Raw genomic sequence first — 22,549 nt, forward strand, 5'->3', positions numbered from 1 at the left:
TTGTTTTAGCTCCCTCTACCTTTTTCTTCCTGTGTTCTCCAAGTTTTACTGCTGACGCCCTGCTTCATCCCACGCTTCGGTGTGGGTGAGCACATATTTTTCAATGATTGTTCCCCGTGTTTTATGTTCCGTTTTATGTAAATGTTCTGAGTTTTTTTTTCTTGACACCCGTCTCACTATGATATAGAGCGGGCGCTGAAGACCTTGCTGTCGTGCGCCCACCAAACCCTTCTACTACTACTACTCCTGAGTGACCAGGGACCCACAACAGATGTGTCCCATTGCTTTCCCCTAGTCTGTCAAGGGATTCATGACATTTTGCTACAGTACTTGATCTCATTGCAGGGGTTAATAGAGATTTCAGATCTGCTTGCCTGTCTCAATAAAAATGCCAGGTGATTTTTTTCCTACCATGTACAAATTCTAGGGATTGATCGATGAGAGGATACAGAACAAAAAAGGCCTAACGAGCGTATGTCTGGAAATGCATGGTTTCCATACTAGAGACCATTTATTCGATCATACATTGTTACAGAGACTGCGGTCTAGTACACGCTGCACCATGCAACCACTGTTACAGTATATATTGAAAATGGCTTCCATGTGCTTCAACACATGTGAATGTGTCGTAGCATGTTCTGTCCTACATGTTTGCATCAGCCAGGCTGCATCCAGACAGTGTCAAAGTCAGCGTGAATATGCTGCTCCAGTGTCTCCACATCTGGAATGGGCCATGCATATGCGATACATTTTAGATGGCCCCATAACCAGAAATTGCAAGGGTTGTGATCTGGTGAATGAGCAGGCTATGCAACTGGACCCCCTTGTCTGATCTGTCGATTAGGGAAGACACCTTTGACATCCACCTTGACCTCTGCTCGCTCCCGAAGGAGGTTACCCCCGGTTCAGTCTACCACTCCCGTTTCATCGAACTTCGTTCGAAGTTCATTAATATGACCTTCATTTATACAGATGGCTCTAAGACCAATGACGGGGTTGGATGCTCCTTTCTTGTCGGGGCACAAAGTTTCAAATACCGGCTCCATGGCCTTTGTTCGGTCTTCACAGCTGAGCTCTTTGCCCTCTACCAGGCTGTCCTTTACATCTGCCGCCACCGACATTCTGCATATGTCATCTGCTCCGATTCCCTGAGTGCTATCCAGAGCCTCAGTGATCCGTACCCGGTTCACCCTTTCGTGCACCGGATCCAACGCTCTCTTCAGCAGCTGGTGGACGTCGGTTCTCCGGTTAGCTTTATGTGGGTTCCTGGCCATGTCGGTATCCCTGGGAACGAAGCTGCAGATGCCGCGGCCAAGGCTGCGGTCCTCCAGCCTCGGACAGCATCTTGTTGTGTCCCTTCGTCAGATTGTAGCAGGGTAATTTGTCGGCGCATTTTGTCGCAGTGGCATGCCGATTGGGCTGCACTTACAGACAACAAACTTCGGGCCCTGAAACCTCTTCCCGTGGCTTGGACGTCCTCCTCACGCCCTTCTCGGCGGGAGGAGGTAGTTTTGGCCCGGTTACGAATTGGCCACTGCCAGTTCAGCCATCGCCATCTGCTGACGGTTGCGCCGGCGCCGTTCTGCCCCTGTGGGCAATTGCTGATGGTCTGCCATATTTTAACGGTCTGTCCGGATTTTAACACCCTGCGTCTTGATCTTGGCCTGCCATGTACTGTAGAAGACATTTTAGCGGATGACCCACGAGCAGCTGCTCGCGTTCTTCATTTTATCAATTTGACGACCCTTTCAAAGGACATTTGATTCTGCTGTTTTCCTTTTTTAATCCTCTGCCTGTCAGTCTGTCTTTTATCGTGTTTTCCGTTTCGTTGCTGTTTTAAACTTGACTCGCGGTGCATTCCTCACGTAGTCTGGGCGCTAATGACCATTGAAGTTGTGCGCCCTAAAACCACAAAAAAAAAAAAACCACCTTTGACATGAATCTGAATGTTAACAGTGAAGTGGGCTGGAACAACATCATGTAGCAGCGACATAACCCTTCGAATTGTCAACGGCAGTTCTTCCAGCAGAGGAGGCAAAATCACCCACAAGAAACGCTGATAGTTGTGACCTGTTAGGTGATGTGGAAGGGAGACTGGTCCCAAAATATGGCTGCCAGTTATCCCGGCCCATACATTCCAGCTACACCGATGCTGAAGATTCACTGTCACCATACCATGGGGGTTCTGCCTACTATCTAGCAGATGACTGGCTGCATGGTATAGCGCATCTTAGACCACAGTCTCTGTAACAAAGTGTGACTGAATAAATGGTCTCTAGCATGGAAACCATTCATTTCTGCATATAAGTTCGTTAGACCACTTTATTCCATATCCTGTCATTGATCAATTCCTAGAGTTTGTATATGTTGGAGAAAATAACCCTGTGGATGCTAAAATCTTTGTAGCAGCTTTGCAAATTCTCCTTCATGCAAGCTTTGATAGTAGATACACTATCTGATAAAAAATATCCGGACACCTGGCTGAAAATGACTTACAAATTCATGGCACCCTACATCAGTAATGCTGGAATTCACTATGGTATTGGCCCAAACTTAGCCTTGATGACAGCTTCCACTCTCACAGGCAAAAGTTCCATCAGGTGCTGGAAGGTTTCTTGGGGAATGGCAGCCCATTCTTCACGGAATGCCGCACTGAGGAGAGGTATCAATGTCAGTCGGTGAGGCCTGGCATGAAGTCGGCGTTCCAAAACATTCCAAAGGTGTTCTATAGGATAAGATTCAGGTCAGGGCTCTGTGCAGGCCAATCCATTACAGGGATGTTATTGTCATGTAACCACTCCGCCACAGGAAGTGCATTGTGAACAGGTGCTCGATTGTGTTGAAAGATGCAGTTGCCATCCCCGAATCGCACTTCAACAGTGGGAAGCAAGAAGGTGCTCAAAACATCAATGTAGGACTGTGCTGTGATAGTGCCACGCAAAATAACAAGGGGTGCAAGCCCCATCCATGATAAACATGATTACACTATAACACTACTGCCTCTGAATTTTACTATTGGCACTACACATGCTGGCAGATGATATTCACTGGGCATTCGCCATACCCGCACTCTGCCATGGATCGCCACATTGTGTACCGCGATTCGTCACTCCACACAACGTTTTTCCGCTGTTCAATCGTCCAGTGCTTATGCTCCTTATACTAAGTGAGGCATTGTTTGGCATTTACCGGCATGATGTGTGGCTTATGAGCAACCACTCAACCATGAAATCCGTTTTCTCACCTCCTGCCTGTCATAGTACTTGCAGTGGATCCTGATGCAGTATGGAATTCCTGTGTGATGGTCTGGATAGATGTCTGCCTATTACACATTATGACCCTCCTCAACTGTCGGTGGTCTCTGTCAGTCAACAGACGAGGTCGGCCTGTATGCTTGTGCTGTATGTGTTCCTTCACATTTCCCCTTCACTATCACATCGGAAACAGTTGACCTAGGGATTTTTAGGAATGTGGAAATCACGCGTACAGACATATGACACAAGTGACACACAATCACATGACCACATTCGTAGTATTTGAGTTCCACGTAGTGCCCCATTCTGCTCTCTCATGATCTCTAATGACTACTGAGGTTGCCGATAAGGAGTACCTGGCAGTAGGTGGCAGCACAATGCACCTGATATGAAAAATGTATGTTTTTGGCGGTATCCGGATACTTTTGATCACATAGTGTATTTCCACTTAGAATACTGTGGTCATCTTCCATAAGAGAGCCATGTTGTCCAGGTGTGTTTTGATACGGGTTTATATATCACATTTAATGAACAGAGATATGGAAAAAGATGTATATACAAAATTTCAACAACGTTTGAAGTGAATAATTTTGGTTTGGGATCTCTCCATATCCTACATGTAAAATTGTCTAATTTGATATGATATGTTGGATTATTTTTCCATATTATACCTTCTGTATATTCTACCCTTGCAGACATGGTGTTTTACATATATGAATACAAGTCACAGATGTATATAAATATGACCTTAGAAATAACAAAAGGCATAGTATAGACTCTCTGACCTGTCAGTTCCATGTTTACACTATGTGACGGTTATGTCAGATGTGTCGACAAATTGTCCCTTCCTATGATACGACAGCAGTAACATACACAGCAACCTTTATACTCTGAGCTAGGACTGAATTCATATCGTATCATATTAACATAGACATGGTTGTAATTGGGTTCTAGGTATCCACATAGTTATTTGCTTTCTTGATGCACATCAAAGTGAACACCACAAAGAATTTATAACTTACGTGCATGTCATTGATATAAAGATCCGTAATGTAAGCAGACTTATGTATCTGCTGTTATATATACAGTTGCCATGTTGGAGAAATTGATGTACATAGTTGTTTGTTCCTCTGTATCAGATGCCACTGATGATGATGGGTTGTACACCTGGAAACCGGTTTGGCTAATAAACATTTTAAGTGCAGCTCATGGTGTTTAGAAGATTTTCATAATCAAATATCTAGAAGGTGTAGAGCACCAACCATTCAGGAGTTTTGCATTGCTGTTATATCTTTGCACTAGTGTAAACTTTGAGTAATGGAGTTGAATAGAAGCTAGTGCACCGAAAGGTGGTTGTTCCCTGGAGTGGCAAGATGTAGTGAAATAATTTGGAGGTATATGAATAGCCAGAGCCTAAGTGTTTGTATTTCTGATGTGCAGAAGAGCAGTTTCCATTGTAATAAATTGTGTTCTGAACCAACTGCTGCGTATGAAGAATTAATGCATTCAGATGATTGGTATATTATTTGACTTGGTACTAGTTTGGCTTGTATGTATTTATTCCCTTGCCACTCCATTTATAGCCTTACAGTAGTCTGAAATTGTGTTCTCTGTGTAATGAAGTGTTCTGGACAGAATGCTTTTGAAGTGGATGGTAGGAACTCGACTCGTGTACATAACAATTTGTGTGTGTCAGATTTCTGTACACAGTATGACTCAGTTGTCCATTCAATTTACTTCAAAAAACGTCCAAAAAGGCAGCTTGTCTCCTGTTTCTACTTCCATAGTAAATTTGATGTTCAGATGTATGGAGGTTATACATCCCATGATTAAAACTTTGTTGTCCACGTACCTAGAAAACCAAGTTGTGTGGATAGGGGCAGAATGTTAAGCTGGTTCATCAGAACCTACCATAAATAAGTTAGCTATACCTATAGTTGGAGAACCCAGAACCATACCTCACTTATTTCATAATACAGACATCAAAGAAGTTTTGCAGCACCCTGCTTCCCAGAACTCATGAAGATATTGTATTACAGACACAGTCCCTTCAACTGTTTAGAGATGTCACTAGACCTGCCCAAAGATGTAAACAACCTTGCATGAGCAGTGCCTACTAGATTGAAGTCGTTTGCTACCCCTCCAATGGCCTCGAAATGTTCATTGCAAAACAACACAGCTTCAGCCCACATACCCCAACGAGTTACTACTGGTTTGGGAGATAAAGGCAAGTGTGGTAATTTTTCTTACTAGGTCTTGATGCGTGCAGGAACCTTTAGAAACACTTTCGTTGTGGATCAGATCAGATTAGATTAGATTAGATTAAATTAAATTAATACTTGTTCCATACATCATGAATACGACACTTCGTAATGATGTGGAACGTGTCCTGGTTAATAAAAGATGTCTGTACAAGATATTACATTACACAAAATATTGCATGACACTAATGTTTAAACCCCCCCCCCCCCCCCTTACTTTATATCTAAAAATTCAGCCAATGAGTAGAAGGTGTTGTCCTCTAGAAATTCTTTTAATTTATTTTTAAATGTTAGTTGGCTATCTGTCAGGCTTTTGATGCTGTTTGGTAGGTGACCAAAGACTTTTGTGGCAGCATAATTTATCTCTTTCTGTGCCAAAGTCAGATTTAACACTGCATAGTGAAGATCATCCTTTCTCCTGGTGTTATAGCTATTACTTTTGAACTGGGTTGGATTATTAACAACAAATTTCATAAGTGAATATATATACTGTGAGGATCCCTAGATCCTTAAATAGATGTCTGCAGGATGATCTTGGATGAGCTCCAGCAGTTATTTTGATTACACATTTTTGAGCAATGAGTACTTTTCTACTCAACGATGAATTACCCCAGAATATGATGCCATACGAAAGCAGTGGATGAAAGTAGGCATAGTAATCTAATTTACTGAGATTCTCATCACCAAAATTTGCAATAACCCTAATAGCATACGTAGCTGAACTCAGACGTTTCAGCAGACCATCAGTGTGTTGCTTCCAGTTTAACCTCTCATCAATGGACACACCTAAAAATTTTGGAAATTCTACCTTAGCTACAGACTCCTGTTCAAAGTCTATATTTATTACTGGAGTTGTGCCATTTACTGTACGGAACTGTATATACTGTGTTTTATCAAAATTTAAAGAGAGTCCGTTTGCTGAGAACCACTTAATAATTTTGTGAAAAACATCATTTACAATTACATCACTTAGTTCTTGGTTTTTGGATGTTATTACTATACTTGTATCATCAGCAAAAAGAACTAACTTTGCATCTTCATCAATGTGGAATGGTAAGTCATTAATGTATATCAAGAACAGTAAAGGACCTAAGACCGAACCCTGTGGTACCCTGTACTTGATAGCCCCCCAGTTTGAGGAATCAGCTGTTGTTTTAACATTACATGTACCACTTATTTCAACTTTCTGCATTCTTCCAGTTAAGTATGAATTAAACCATTTGTGCACTGCCCCCCTCAAACCATAGTGATTTAGCTTATCTAAAAGAATTCCATGATTTACACAATCAAAGGCCATTGAGAGATCACAAAAAATACCAATAGGTGATGTCCGATTATTCAGAGCATTTAATATTTGATCAGTGAAATCATATATAGCATTTTCTGTTGAAAAGCCTTTCTGAAAACCAAACTGACATTTTGTTAGTACTTTATTTTTACAAATATGGGAGGCTACTCTTTAATACATTACTTTCTCAAAAGTTTTGATAGAGCTGTCAGAAGAGAGATTGGGCGGTAGTTGTTGACATCCGACGTATCCCCCTTTTTATGCAATGGTTTTACAGTGGCATATTTCAGTCTATCAGGGAAAACACCCTGCTCCAAAGAGCCATTACATATGTGGCTGCGAATCCTACTTATCTGTGGGGAACAAGCTTTAAGTACCTTGCTGGAAATGCCATCAATTCCGTAAGAGCTTTTACTTTTCAGTGAGTTTACTATTTTACTGATTTCAGAGGGAGAGGTTTATTTACATTCAGAGACATTGAACATACTTTTTCAGCAAGGCGATGTACTCCATAAGCAAAGCAAGTCACATGAATCAAATTGGCATAAAATACTCAGAGGCCTTTTCTTGCTTTGATCATGCAGGGAGCAGTATTTTAAATGAACACAGACACCCTTTCATCTGCAGAAGGTTCTGGAAATATTTTTCTAATACTCTCATTCACAAACCTGGCGATCGTAGAATGATTTACTTTTTCAAATTCTTTGCAGGCCACTAAATAGGAAGAAGAAGGCTCTTCTTTTAAAGCACCAACAATTAAATTTGCAATGTAAAGGCCACAAGTGTCTGTAGTTTTGTCAACTGAAATCCAGAGAATGCCGTCCTTCACTTGATTGTATATTTCTTCCAGAACATTTTTGTAAATTATAGGTATGTAATTTTTAGACAGTGTTGATTCATGTGGTATATTTTGATTTAAGCAATATTTGTGCAGAAAGCCTTTGAGGGTTGGGTTTGTAAGTTTGTGAAGAGGAATGTTGCTTGCAATGAATTCTTCTCATAGATCCATGGTAACAGACTTTTTTGGTTATCTTTAGCCAAATCACTGCTACTGCAACTTGCTACTGTGAGATGTTGTTGTCATGATCCTTTTTTCTGCATTCCTGCCATATGAAGACTTGTCTTGACATGCTGGTGTATCTGAAACTTTTTTTGTGCATGAAACGTTTTTCTTGCAAACTTGACAATGTAAAACAATTCCATCATATGTAAATGGTCCAGGATGCCCAGCTATCCACGAAATGACATTTCTTTTTCTGGGTGGCATGGCGAACAACACACTACACATCATAAACGCATTCAGCTATGTACAAGTAAATAGAAAGCTAAAGTGAAGCAGTGGTCATGCGACGAAAAGTGTGCGTAGTTTAATTTTTGCTGATGGATACAGTATGACAATGGAGGGGATTAACTGGGGTGTGGGCGCAGGAGTATTGACTGTCTGCCTGTTCTTGTTCATCTTCTGCAATGATTTGACTATGCAGTGGCCTATGGGTTAGTGATAGCACATAGTTCTAGGTCGCGGTCAATCTGTGAGACATCAAAACTAAATCGAGCTAAAGACTTCCCATCTAAATTTCTATAATACTGTAAACATAGAATGAAAATATGCATCACTAGTTTTTAGTTAAAATATGCAAGAACTGTTGAAAAGGAACCAAATATGCAAATGCATATGCAACATGGAAATGCATATAATCCAGTCTCTAATCATCAGTATCACAGAACAAGAAGTTACAGCTGCAACAGGCCACAACCCTGGCACTATCAAATCATGACACATGCTAGTAGACATTTATTCTTCTTACATGAGGCATAATGTCTCTGATATCTGAGTGAGAAGAGAGACATGTGCTGCATAATTTTTCCTCCATACCTTGTGCATTTGCACTGAAATGCTAATGATGTGCATGCCCAAGCATAAATTATGCTTCATTCAAGTTTGAAATTTCTTGCATTGTACTACAGTTTCAATGCCTAGCAGTGCTTTATGTACCTAGTGTATTACATGAATTGATTTTCCTGAAACAGTGCCTGGAAAGTCAATTAAAAGTTTGTGTTCTGGGTGTAATGCGTTATAATGTGACCATGTAATCGTACTTGGCAGTTATATTCTGCAATGCAAATTTATGTAACAGTTAATGTATCATTGTATAAATAATATTGACTTTATCTGCGTATGTATTATCCTCTGAAAGTCAGTATGATAATGCTAACATTATACGTTTATTGTATCAGTGACCATGTTAAATTCTGTGTCTTTTACATGGTGCACTATAATACTTACCGCATGAAGTACAAGTGTGTGTTGGATAACTTAATAACTGTGTGCTTGGGCTTATGAGTATCTTTTTTTGTAAGAAGTCTGGTGGCTACAAGATTTTACAGCCTGAAAATTTTTTCGATTCTACCATGAACTGTTTTTACTGTGTTCAATTTGATTAAAATCTTAAATTGTAATGTTACAACAGTTCAGTTTGTATTATGATACGTTATATGTTAGTTTTGTGTGTGTGTGTAATACAGACACAGAAATAGGCCAATCTTGCACACATGAATTTCAAACCTACTTCTTACAAACATTTAAAGTGTGATATACCCTGTGATACATGTACAAAGTTCTATGTAATTGAAACATTGAGTGCCATTTCAGTTACATTTCCACATTTGATAATTTCCTACCATAAATTAGGTAATTTGTGACTGAGTGTGTAAAGTAGCCAATTTTGATATATAGAACCACGGTTCTGATGTATATTATCTTTGTTTTTTAAAGGACCAGCTTCACTCCATACCACTAACTGTATATTACACCTACTTTTCAATAAGGGATGCTAGGTATATATTGTTTCAAATTTTAAACTGTTTACCTGTATTAAGCAAAGGAAAATCCAAGATGGCACAATGACAATATTACACAACAACTCACAATATAGAGGGGACACTGAGTTGCAGACAGGCACAACAGAAAGACTACTGTGCATTTGACCTTTCACCTAAAAGGCCTTCTAAGACATAAAACACACATTCACAGATGCACAACTCTTACACACATGACCACTGTCTCTGGCCACTGAGGCCAGACTGAATGCAGTAACTGTGCGTAATGGGAGAAGCAATTTGTTGGATGGTGGGGGTAAGGAGGAGGCTGTGGTAGGGAGAGGGAGATAGGAAAGAATAGCAGAGTAGGGGTGGGCAAAGTTGCAGTGCTGCTTGCAGAAGCATGCAGAGACAATGTGGGGGGAGGGTAGGGTTGCTAGCTACAGTCAGGACATTATATGGATGGTGGGGGGGGGGGGGGGGGGGGTGGGGAGGAGCAGAAAAGAAGAGAATTAAAAAGACTGTCAATGCATTAGTGGAACAGAGGGCTGTTAGTGCTGGAGTTGAAACAGGAAAAGGGATTGATAGTTGAAGGACAATGACTAATGAAGCTTAAGACCAGGAGGTTTATGGGAATGTAGGATATATTGCATGAAGAGTTCTCACCTGCACAGTTCCGAGAAGCTGGTGTTGGTAGGATGTATCCAGATGGCACAGGCTGTGAAGCAGCCGTTAAAATGAAGAATGTTGTGTTGGGTGCCATGCTCAGCAACTGGCTTGTCCAGCTGTCTCTCAGCGAAAGTTTAGCGGCGGCCATTTGTGCGGACAGACAGCGTGTCAGTTTTCATTCCCACATAGAACACAGCTTCGTGGCTGGCAGCTTAGCTTGTAGATCGCATGACTGGTTTCACAGGTAGCCATACATTTGATGGGGTAGATGATGAATGTGGCCAAACTGGAGTAGGTGATGGTGGTGGGAGGATGTGTGGAACAGGTCTTGCATTTAGGCATTTTTGGGGATATGAGCCATGAAGCAGGGGGTTGGGAGCAGGGGTGGAGCATTGGCAGGCAGGGATATTGTGTAAATTCGGGGGGGGGGGGGGGGGGGGGGGGAGGGCAGTGAAATACACTGTGTGAGAGGGATGGAAGGGATAGTGGGTAGGATAGTCCTCATTTTAGGGCACAATGAGAGGTAGTTGAAACCCTGGCAGAGAATGTGATTCAGTTGCTCCAGTCCTGAGGTGTTACTGAGTCACAATGGGAAAAATCCTTTGTGGCCAGACAGTGGGAATGCTGGGTGACTGGAGAGATAAGGCACAGGAGATTTATTTCTGTACAAGCTTGGGAAGGTAATTTCAACCTGTGAAGGCCTCAGAGAGGTCCTTGGTATATTTTGAGATGGACTGCTCATCACTAAAGATGCTAAAGGTGGCTATTCTGTATGGAAGGCACTTCCTGATATGGAGTGAGTGGCAGCTGTTGAAGTGGATGTATTGCGGGTGGTCGTTAGGTCTGATATGGACAGAGGTACTGATGTAACCATCAAGGTGGAAGTCAACATTGAGGATGGTGGCTTGTTGGAGCAGTTGAAGCAAATGGGGGAGGTTCTGGATGAATGTGGATAATGTGTGCTCACCCTTGGTCCAGATCACAAATATGTCATCAATGAATTTGAACCAGGGAGGGCCATTGGGGTTCTATGTGATTATGAAGGAATCTTCTAGATGGTCCAGGAATAGTTTGGCATTGGATGGTGCCATACAAGTGTCCATTGCCTTACCATGGATTTGTTTGTAGGTGATGCCTTCAAAGTTGGAGTAATTGTGGGTGAGAATATAATTGGTTATTGTGACCAGGAAGGAGGTTGCAGGTTTGGAGTCATTTGGACATTGGGAAAGGTAGTGTTCAGTAGCAGCAAAGCTGTAGACATTAGGGATGTTAGTATAGAGGGAGATGCTAATAACATTGATGAACTGGGTGCGTGGTAACAGAACAGGGTCTGTGGAGAATTGGTGGAGGAAATTGTTGGTATCAGACTTCACCTAGTAGGTCATCCTCAACCCAACAAGCCACCTTCCCTGACGTTGACCTCCACCTCAAAGACGGCTACATCAGTTTGTCAAAACTAGCAACCACCAACCCCCACTTCAACAGCTAACACCCACCCCATCCATAGAGCCTAACCACCCATGGCCATCGCATCTCAAGTGACAAGGAGTCCATCTCAAAATATACCAAGGATCTGACTGGGGCCTTCATGAACCTAAATGACCCGCCCAAGCTTGTACAGGAGCAGATCTCTTGTGCCTTTTCTCTGCAGTCACATATGACCTTCCACATTCCCACCGTCTGGCCACGAAGGAGCATTCCCCTCATGACTCAGTACCACTCAGAACAGGAGCAACTGAATCACATTCTCCATCAGTATTGTTACTACCATCATCATGCCCTAAAATGAGAAATATTCTACCCACTATCCTTCCCATCCTTCCGACAGTGATATTTTGCTGCCCTCTGAACTTACACATTATTCTTTCCCATCTCTACACCATCCTTGATCCCAACCCCTTACTTCATAGCCCCTATCCCTGCAATAGACCTACATACAAGACCTGTCCAATACATCCTCCCACCACCACCTACTCCAGTCCAGTTATAGGCAGCACCTATCCCATCACAGGCAGGGCTATCTGTGAAACCAATCATGTGATCTGCAAACAAAGCTAAAACCACTGTGCTTCTTTCTACAAGGAGATGACCACCAACAAGCTGTCTGTCAGCAAGAAAGACTAACCGTCAAACAGTGGCCAAGAGACAGCTGCACCCCACAGTTGCTAAACATGCTGCCCAACATAACGTGCTTCACTTTAATGACTGTTTCACAGCCTGCACGATCTGTGTTCTTCCCATCAACACCAACTTTTCCGAACTGCAGGGAAAATTCCCACCTGCGCAATACATCCTACATTCCCAGGTAGACCCCCAGGCCTGAACCTGTGCTAGTCCATGTCCTCCACCAATGTATTCCCTTCCCTGCCCCCACTCAAGCACTACACAGCCTTCTATTCTGCCAATACACCCACTAGTCTTTTCCATCTGCCCTAGTTATCTTCTCTATTTTGGCTCCTCTGCCACCCCCCTCCTCCCCCACTAAACGAAAAGACCTGACTGCAGCTAGCAGCCTCGCCCTGTCCCTGTCATGTGGCAGCATGCTTCCAAAACCAGCACTGCATCTTTGCTCAACCCCTTCTCACCCCAGCTTCCTCTTTACCCCCACCACCCGCAGCTTTCTTTACACGTCAGGCACAGTTGCTGTGTGCTGGCCTCAGTAGCTGAAGGCAGTGGTCATGAGTGTGTGAGTTGTGCTTGTGTGAATATGTGGGTTCTGTACTTTACACCAAGAAGGCCTTTTGACTGAAAGCTCAAATGTATAGCAATCTTTCTGCTGTGCCTGTTGCAACTCAGTGTCTCCTCTATATAGTGAGTAGGAATCTATCCTTTTATAATATTGTCATAATTCACCTCCCAGGGTACACATTTCTTAGGGCAGACAGATCAAAAAAGCGAGGTGGCGGGGTCGGTGCGTATATACGAACAGATCTCAATGCGAAAGTCTTATGTACGTCAAATCCTGCTGAAGAAAAAGAGGCTGAATTCATGTTCATTGAAATAAATATACAAAGTCGGATATTCTTGACTGGCGCCGTGTACAAGCCGCCAAAAATAAGCTCAATGAGTTCCTTCCAGTCGGAATTACATTCACTTCAGTGTCAATACGAACATGTCATCGTAATGGGTGACTTGAACATAGACCTGCTAAGAGACACTCCCTCCGCAATAAACCTAAGAAGACTGTTTAGTTGCAATAGCATGAACATTCTTCCATTACAACCTACACACCATATGGCGCACAGTCATACTCTTATAGATCTAATCGCAACGAAACAGACTGACAAAGTAAAAGATGTTGGTCAAACATCGGCCCCTGGCCTCTCAGCACATGATGTAATATTCCTGGCCTACTCTGTGCAGCCCCCAAGGATCAAATCGCGTTACGTAACTTGTAGGAACATGAAACGTATTGACCTTGACACTCTAACAACCAATTGCTCAGAAATCTCATGGCATCAAATAACCAGAGAACCTTCCATCGACGGCAAAATTAATGAACTTGGTGATAAACTCACTGCCCTCTATGACAAACATGCACCTGTGCGCACAATCCGTGTAAGAAAATCTCCTGCTTCATGGCTGACAGCTGAATTACGTCAAATGATGACTAATAGGGATGCTGCCCACAGGCGTTTCAAGGCAGATCCGAAACCCGAGCGTTTCGAAGAATATAGAAAGCTATGGAACAGAGTGAAACAATGCATTCGCAATGCTAAAATCAGGCACACTCGCTCCCTTGTATGCAGCGATCTGACGCCCACGACTCTATGGAAGAATCTCCGTAGCTTGGGGGTCAGAAAGGCAAAATCGGAAACTACTTTTCATGTGTCAGCTAACGAATTAAATGAATTCTTCTCTGCACCTCTGAATACCCGCACGGCTGATAATTACCATCCACAAGAATCCCCAAACAGGATAACTAACAACGATACCTTCCATCTAAAACATGTAGCAACAAATACGGCAAGAAAAGCAATAATGAGAATCTCTTCTAATGCAATAGGCAACGACAGTATCGGTATAACCATGATCAAGAATGTTGCCGATATCTTAGTACCTGTCTTAACTGACATATTTAATTTTTCCCTCGTGAACGGAATATACCCCACTGCATGGAAAAGAAGCATAATTTGACCCATCCCTAAGATCGAAAACCCGCAACTGCCTAGTGATTACCGACCAATTAGCATACTGCCTGCTGTTTCCAAAGCACTTGAATATATTGTTCATGACCAAATCACTGAACACTTGCATGAATTCAGCCTATATGACAAATTTCAATCCGGTTTCCGTAAACATCACAGCACTAACACTGCTCTAATTAAAGTAACTGATGACCTGAAATATGCCATCGACAATCGAAAGTCAACAACATTGACGCTACTGGACTTCAGCAAAGCTTTTGACACTGTTAACTTTGACATATTGCTCGGAAAAATGCAACAGCTTAATTTCTCTGATAGTGCAATGAGATGGTTTGAAAGCTACTTAAAAGACAGACAGCAATGTGTTGTCTGCGTAAATGAAAAATCTTCCTGGAAACATGTTTCCTCGGGCGTGCCACAAGGATGAGTCTTAGGACCACTTTTGTTTTCTTTATATGTCAACGATATTTCGTCGGTTCTGTCCTGTAAATATCATTTCTATGCCGACGACCTCCAGCTCTACCCAAGTGTCAGACCTGAAGATGTAAACACTGCAATCGCTCAGATGAATGATGATCTGTCTTCAGTAGTGACATGGGCGAAAAACCTGGGGCTTAAACTAAATACAAAAAAGACGCAAGTCAGAAATTAATAAGTTCAGATCTCCGCGAACGGCTACCTCCTATTCTGCTCGACGGTACTCCAATACCATATCAGAAAACAGTGAAGAACTCGGGTGTAACTTTGGATGAGCATCTCAACTGGGCGGAGAATACAGTCACAGTGTGCCGAAAGACGTCTGCTTGTCTCTATGCTCTCAAAAAGTTTCGGAACATGTTTCCACAGCACTTGAAACGCCAGCTCGTGCAAGCACTCGTTCTACCGAACCTCCACTATTGTGACGTGATTCAACAAGGCATGAGTAGTGAAAACAAAAGACGGCTAGAGCTAACCATGAATGCCTGTGTGCGTTACACCTGCAACATTCGCCGATATGATCATGTTAGTGCTTCATACTCCGAGCTAGGGTGGCTGCGGCCGGACAAATTGCGTGACTACCACACTCTATGTCTACTTCACCAACTCCTTGTCGCGCAAGCACCCCAGTACCTTGCTTCAGAGATTAAAAACCTGTCATGCCATCATAATCGAAACACGAGGTCACTCTTATTTGGTATCCTAACTGTGCCCACTCACAAAACAAAAACTTTTGCAAACTCCTTCTCAGTTGCCGCTGTCCACCTCTGGAACAAATTGCCCCTTACCTTGCGCAAAATCCAATCTCCTGCTGCTTTCAAGAAGAAGTTGAAGCATTTCCTACTATCATCCTCATAAAGTTCTCCACAAAATTAATGTACAAGGCCAATCCTCTCATCTGTCAAATAGCAAAGCTAGCATATCCTATCTTGCTCCTGAGAGGCCTTCCTCTTCATCTATCTCTATTAGTCACGCAATCTTCTTTTCCTTTATATTTCCTTAATTATGTTTCATCATGTCTCTCTATTCTTCTCCTCCCTTCACCATGAGTCTCCCTCATACTCCCTGCTGCCAGCACTCCTATATAAAATCTGTCTCTTCAATAATGTCTAATTATAACAGTACTTATGATCTACGAATATAAACTCTATATGTATGTATTTTTCCAGGTGTACCTTTCTAATTGTTTATTTCACTTTTTGTACTAGATGTAGTTTAACATGCCTACTAAAACATATGAATGTAAAATAAGTAGAATGCCTGGTTAGATGTAAGAGAGGGCCTCATGGCCCTAATCTTGCCAGGTTAAATAAATAAATAATGATATATTAACATTGTAAAATTATTTATGTCCTTTAATTTGAAAAAAAGTGTACTCTTATTATATTCAGATCTGCTGGATGATTAAATATCGAAGCTACATGCAGTGGTATTAAGTTTTATAGCATTATTTTGGTGGCATATATAAAACTGAATTTTATCAAATAGTTGAACACTATTTCAATAATGTTTTATAGTAATATTATTGATTTTATTACATTTGATAGTACATAGACAGTGTATAAATATGTGTAGAAACAGTACCTTTTCTTTAGACTAGAGCATTTGTTTCTCTCATTATTTTCATATTAGCACAAGTAAGAACAAATAAATTCTAGTAGTTTAGTTGTTGATAATTTTGAGTTATGTGCGCAGCATTAATTTCTGACAACTTCTTCTCTTTCAAAAGCTAAATCCAACTGATTCCATGTTCTTGGAGATTTCTTTCAGACTGGAATTAGTAATTAATGCAGGAATGGTGTAATTTATCCACAAACATTAGTATCATAAATATGTTTCATAAAAGGAGTTCTTTAAACACTCATACAGATCTTCTCTGCTTCAGTTACTGAGTGAAAACTTTTAGCGGTGAATTTCCAAATGATTTACTACCCTTCAACAAAACTTGCACCTAAGTAGTCAGCATAAATATTTTCAGCTTTGTCCTTTATGTTCGTGTGTAACTACATCTTCATCAATTTATCTAGCAGTTATTAAATGAAATTTTGATTCGATTGATTATCGTGATGTTTCAGGTCATCTCAAATGTCCAATGGAAACTACGTGCTTCTTCCTTCTGCAGTGCAAGTAATATGAGCATGATGGGGAATAACTGTGGTGACTTCACCTGTAGTACATGCCTACAAAGATTTTCATCAAAATACAGCCTCATAATGCATGTGTTCATTCATATTGATGCTGTGGATGTGCCATCACATGTTTGTAGATGTTGTGGTGAAGTGTTTCACAGTGATAATTGTCTGAATAAGCACATGATGAAAAAAGAGGAAGATAGGACTCTAATTGCTCACCCACTTGCTGACACAAGGAGGTTACATAAATGTAGTGGTATGTGTTCATGTGGGCAGTTTACAAACATTGATCATATATCACAGAGTTGTTATAGTGAACCCGATAACTACTCCCTTTGTCGAAACAACTCTAAATTAGTTTCTACATGCACGGTACACACAAAGCCACATAAATGTGGCAAATGTTGCAAATCCTTTGCTTATGCTTCTCGTCTCCAAGCCCATGCTGTAGTGCATTCTGGAATAAAGTCATACAAATGTGATGTTTGTGGCAAAATGTTTGCAAGATGTGATCATCTTAAAAATCACAAATTAGTGCATTCTAAAGTAAAGTCATACAAATGTGATGTTTGTGGCAAACTGTTTGCTAGAGTTCATAATCTCAAGAATCATTCTTTAGTGCATTCTGGAGTGAAATCATACAAATGTGATACTTGTGGCAAATTGTTTGCTCGTGTTCATAATCTCAATGCCCATGCAGTAATGCATCTTGGGGTGAAATCACACAAATGTCATGTTTGTGAAAAATTGTTTACTAGAATTGATAATCTCAAAAGCCATATCCTTTTGCATTCTAAAGTGAAGTCACATAAATGTAATGTTTGTGGCAAAATGTTTGCTAGAGCTGATTATCTCAAATACCATGAGGAAGCACTGCATCCTGGCATGAAGCCACATAAATGTGATGTTTGTGGCGAATCTTTTGCTACCCTTCGTGATGTCAAGTACCATTTATTAGTACATTCTGGGGCATAATCAGGGCAGTGTAATGTGCTTCATAATTTATTTACTGGAATTGGTGTACTTAATGTCCATTTAGTAGCACATTCTCATATCAAGGAAATCTTTTGCAAGGATTTCTTTGTCTCAAAATTCATATGCTAGTTGCATTCATAAATTAAGAGACATGTAGCTTCAGATAAAATAATGAAAGATGCTCATACTAGTTGTGTGCACACAAAGTTTGCACTTAGTTAATTGTTTGAACATTATTGTGAGATTTGCCATGGGAGTTTTATTTGTGTGTGTGAATCTGTCCTCCTTTGTCACAATAAATATCCATATTTTTTTGTGACACATATGTTTTGTATGTGTAAGCAGACGAAAGTGGATATAAAAAAGATAATCTCTGTTGCTGTAGTTTTGTTCAATAACTTGTTTATAGCATTGATGTGCAGCTGTTCGGAGATTCTGGCAAGCGTGCTTAAGATTAATATTTGAGTCCTTTTATTTGTCTAAAAGGATAGAAAAGCATGTGTGCAGTGGGAGAGTTGTACTGGAATGTGTAGTTAGTTAAAAAGTACCATATAATGTTAAAATTCAGTTCCAGGACTGACTTTTGCCATGCCCAATGTTTCTTGTAATATGTAAAGTACATAAATACCATTTCTGGTATAAACTCCATGGTTTTCTGTACTTCATCAAATTTGGCCTTTTTTTCTTTATTTTTATATATAATTGTTCCTAGGACCAGTAGATATGCTTACGTTATTTAATTTGTGGATGACCTAACACTTGAACTGCAAATATTTTGGAAATGGAAGGTGCTATCAGTATGCGGATTACACAGAACTGAATTGCATGCGTATTTGCAGCTTATACACAGATTTTGAGACGTTTATGAAAGTACAGTTATTTGCAACAGTTACAAATTTTTAAATGGGACTGTGTCCATTGACAATAAAATCCGAAAAGTAGTGTAAATGAGAATGTCTACAGTGGTTTTGCAGGAAGCTAATTCAAGTAGTTTACAAGTTATTGTTTTGTGAATGCTGGTGGTGGTGTAACTACCGGCAGGGCCTCCCAAGCTGGACAGGTCTACATAGAGGATCCAGACAAAGTGTGTCTCACAACATCCCGTCTAGTGTCCTGTCCTATCCTTTTCTGTTCTGTCCCATCTTATACATTCCCTCCCTTTCCTTTTCCTCCTTGTGATTGTGTGGCAGCAGACACAGTCCCCTAATGTGGACAGCGGAAGATCCTTGGAAACCAGGACAACGTTGATGCACATAGGCCTTACTGCGAAGGGATGGATAGCGTTCTGTAGTCGTGGTGAAGACAAGCTATCTAAGGGGTAAGGCCCTGAAATAAAACCTTGGCAGGTGTCCAGGCCATGAGGTGGCAGCCCCACCAGGACACTCAGGGGCTGTGTGCTGATAACCCGCACCACCAAAAAACACATATCACAGAAACTAAAAGGAGAAACAGCCGGATGGATCTTAAGGATATGACCTTTGGCCTGAAAAGGAAAACCCGTATCGGTTTTTGGAATGTAAGGACGTTGAGAGAGGCAGGGAGGCTAAGACAGGTTGAAAAAGAGATGGAGAACTATCGACTAGATATATTGGGACTAAGTGAAGTAAGGTGGCCAGAATCTGGGGAATTCCAAACACAAAATGGTGGAGTGTTGCTGTATGTGGGTCAGACAGGTGAGGACGCGATGCACAGGAATGGTGTTGGGCTGTTACTATCTAAAAGTAGCAAGAAGAGCTTACTGGAGTGGAAACCAGTCTCAGAATGGATAATAACCGCACGCTTTAAAACAAATGTGCGATATGTCTCTGTAATTCAATGCTATGCACCTACTGAAATAGCTAAAGGAGAATTAAAAGATGCATTTTATACAGAGCTTAACGGAGTCCTTAGACAAAAAAATTCTAGGGACATAAAAATTTTAATGGGTGACATGAACGCAAAAGTTGGTTCAGAAAATGAAGGGCTTGAACATATCATGGGCGTGCATGGCATGGGGATCAGGAATGTAAATGGTGAACTGTTGATAAATACATGTGCTGAACATGACTAGTCATTGGAGGCACATTGTTTCCACATCGTAACTGCCATAGGATAATGTGGGTTTCTCCAGACCACGTTACCGAGAATCAAATAGACCACATAGTCATAAGCCGCAAGTTCTGACTCTCTCTATTAGATATCAGAAATAGAAGAGGGGCAGACGTTGGAAGTGACCACCACCTAGTTTTGGCAGAATTCAGACTGAAGATAGTGGCAAATAGGACCAAGCTCAATCATAGGTGCAAGGAAATAGAGGTGGCAAGATTAAAAGACCAACAGATCAAAGAAACATTTGCCCTTGAACTACAAAACAGATTCCAGGTCCTCTCTGAAGAAAACTTTATGGAAGAGGGAATTGAAACATGCTGGCAAAAAATCAAAGACAGTTATTTAGATGTGGGAGAAAAAATCCTAGGATTTAAGGCGCATCAAAGGAAGGAATGGATCTCCGATGCTACGTGGAATGAAATCAGCCACAGGAAAGAACTAAAACTTAAGTTAAATTTTTGCAAGACAAGAGCGCAGAAGAGCGAAGCGCATAAGGAATACGTGGAGGCGAACAAAAAAGTGAAAACATTGCTACGTCGAGATAAAAGAAAATGGGTAGATGAGCAAGCAAAATTAGCAGAAGAAGCAGCATGACAAGAAAATATGAAAGAGCTCTACAACATTACCAAACGGTTGTCAATGAAGAACTTCAGACTTGAAGGACCAGTTAAGAACAAGAATGGTGTGATGCTTACAACTCAACAGGCACAGCTACAGAGATAGGAGGAGCACTTCAGGGAACTGTTAAATTGTGAAGACAGCCAAGAGGAACAGGTAAGAGATGTTCCAGAGGAAGTCGAAGAAGATCAAGATATAAATTTGCAGTGCCCACAATGGACGAAATTAGGACTGCCTTGAAAACACTAAAAAATACAAAGGCTCCAGGCCTAGACAACATAGCACCGGAGCTCTTAAAAGCCGATATTGAAAGTGCTGTTAAAATGCTCCATCCTTTGCTGAAACATATTTGGCTTGAAGAGAAATCTCCAAAGGAGTGGAAAAATGGCTTGGTGGTAAAGCTCCCAAAAAAAGGGAAATTTGTCAGACTGTAACAAGCGGCATGGTATTACAAAGGTCCTCACCAGAATTATTTTAAACAGAATTAAAGAATCCCTTGAAAAGCGACTGCTTAAAGAACAGGCCGGTTTTAGGGCACAACACAGCTGTGTTGATCTTATTAACACTCTTAGAATCATCTTAGAGCAAAGCAAAGAATTCCAAGCAACCATGTACCTGGCATTCATTGATTTTCAAAAGGCCTTCGATTCTGTGAAACATAAAGTGCTCTGGCAGGTGTTGCGGAAGTATGGCATACCACAGAAGATCTTAAACATCATAAAAGATCTATATGATGGCTACGAAAGCTGCATACTCCACAAGGGAAATATGACAGAGCCCATAAAAGTAACAACTGGAGTCCAGCAGGGTTGCATTTTGTCACCAACACTTTTTCTACTCATTGTAGACTGTTATGAGAAGAGCCACAGCAGGCAGGAGACGAGGAATCCAGTGGGGGATCCATGAACGTCTGGAGGATTTGGATTTTGCGGATGACATAGTTTTATTAGCTCCAAGGCTGACTGATATGCAAGCTAAATTAAACTTGCTGAAAGAAGATGCAGAGACTGCTGGCCTCAAGATAAATGCAGGCAAAACAAAGGAAATGAGAGTAAATTCAGGGAACATGGAGGTGCCCCTGTTAATAGGTGAGCAGTGAGTGGAGACTGTCAACTCATTCCTGTATCTGGGTGGTTTAGTGGCGGAAGATGGTGGAGCTGGAGATGACGTGAAAAACCACATTAAAAAGGCAAATGCTGCCTTCATAAAATTGTATCCAATATGGAAAAATAGAAATATCACATACAAAACAAAAATCCGTCTTTTTAATACAAATGTGAAGGCTGTCCTCCTGTACGCCAGTGAAAGCTGAAAATGGATAAAAAGATAACAACCCAGTTACAAAGCTTCATAAATAGATGTCTTCAACGCATCATGAATATCTGGTGGCCAGAAAAAATATGTAATGAGGAGCTCTGACGAATAACAAACCAGATACCTATAGAAGACCAGATACGAGAGAGAAAGTGGGGCTGGTTGGGACACACCTTGAGAAAACCAGATGGAGCCATCGAGAAAAAAGCATTGGAATGGAATCCCCAGGGAACAAGGAAGAGAGGAAGACCAAGGGGCACATGGAAGAAGACAGTGGAAGGGGAAGCAAAAAGAGTTGGCAAGACCTGGGCAGAATTGAGGCAAATGGCCAAAGACAGAGACGGAGGCGAGTTCTCCTGGATGCCCTATGCCCCCATAGGGGCCAAAGGAATTAAGTCAAGTCAAGTCAAGCTTTGTGAATATTGTAAACACCAACAGCTGGTTGTTCCATCCTGTTCCTTAGATACTAGGTGACGATGTGTTTGTTTACATTGTGTTGTGTGTA

The 22,549-nt window shown here is 41.3% G+C and overlaps 1 protein-coding gene across 8 annotated transcripts in view; it reads left to right on the forward strand.

The window, feature by feature from the left end:
- Positions 1 to 22,549, forward strand: part of LOC124553804 (zinc finger protein 83-like) — a 123,100-nt gene that overhangs the window by 71,337 nt on the left and 29,214 nt on the right. For 6 of the 8 annotated variants that reach the window (XM_047127784.1, XM_047127783.1, XM_047127786.1 and 3 more), the window contains one exon: positions 16,993 to 18,626. The exons of 1 other annotated variant lie outside the window; for it this stretch is intronic. In XM_047127784.1, the coding sequence (XP_046983740.1) occupies positions 16,993 to 18,024 (1,032 nt within the window). In that variant the 3' untranslated portion in view covers positions 18,025 to 18,626. Of the gene's footprint in view, positions 1 to 16,992; positions 18,627 to 22,549 lie in introns of those variants that run through there. One more of the 8 variants, XM_047127789.1, reaches the window with a different exon arrangement.

Source organism: Schistocerca americana, chromosome 11 (genome assembly GCF_021461395.2).
Source record: "Schistocerca americana isolate TAMUIC-IGC-003095 chromosome 11, iqSchAmer2.1, whole genome shotgun sequence".
NCBI classification, from domain to species: domain Eukaryota; kingdom Metazoa; phylum Arthropoda; class Insecta; order Orthoptera; family Acrididae; genus Schistocerca; species Schistocerca americana.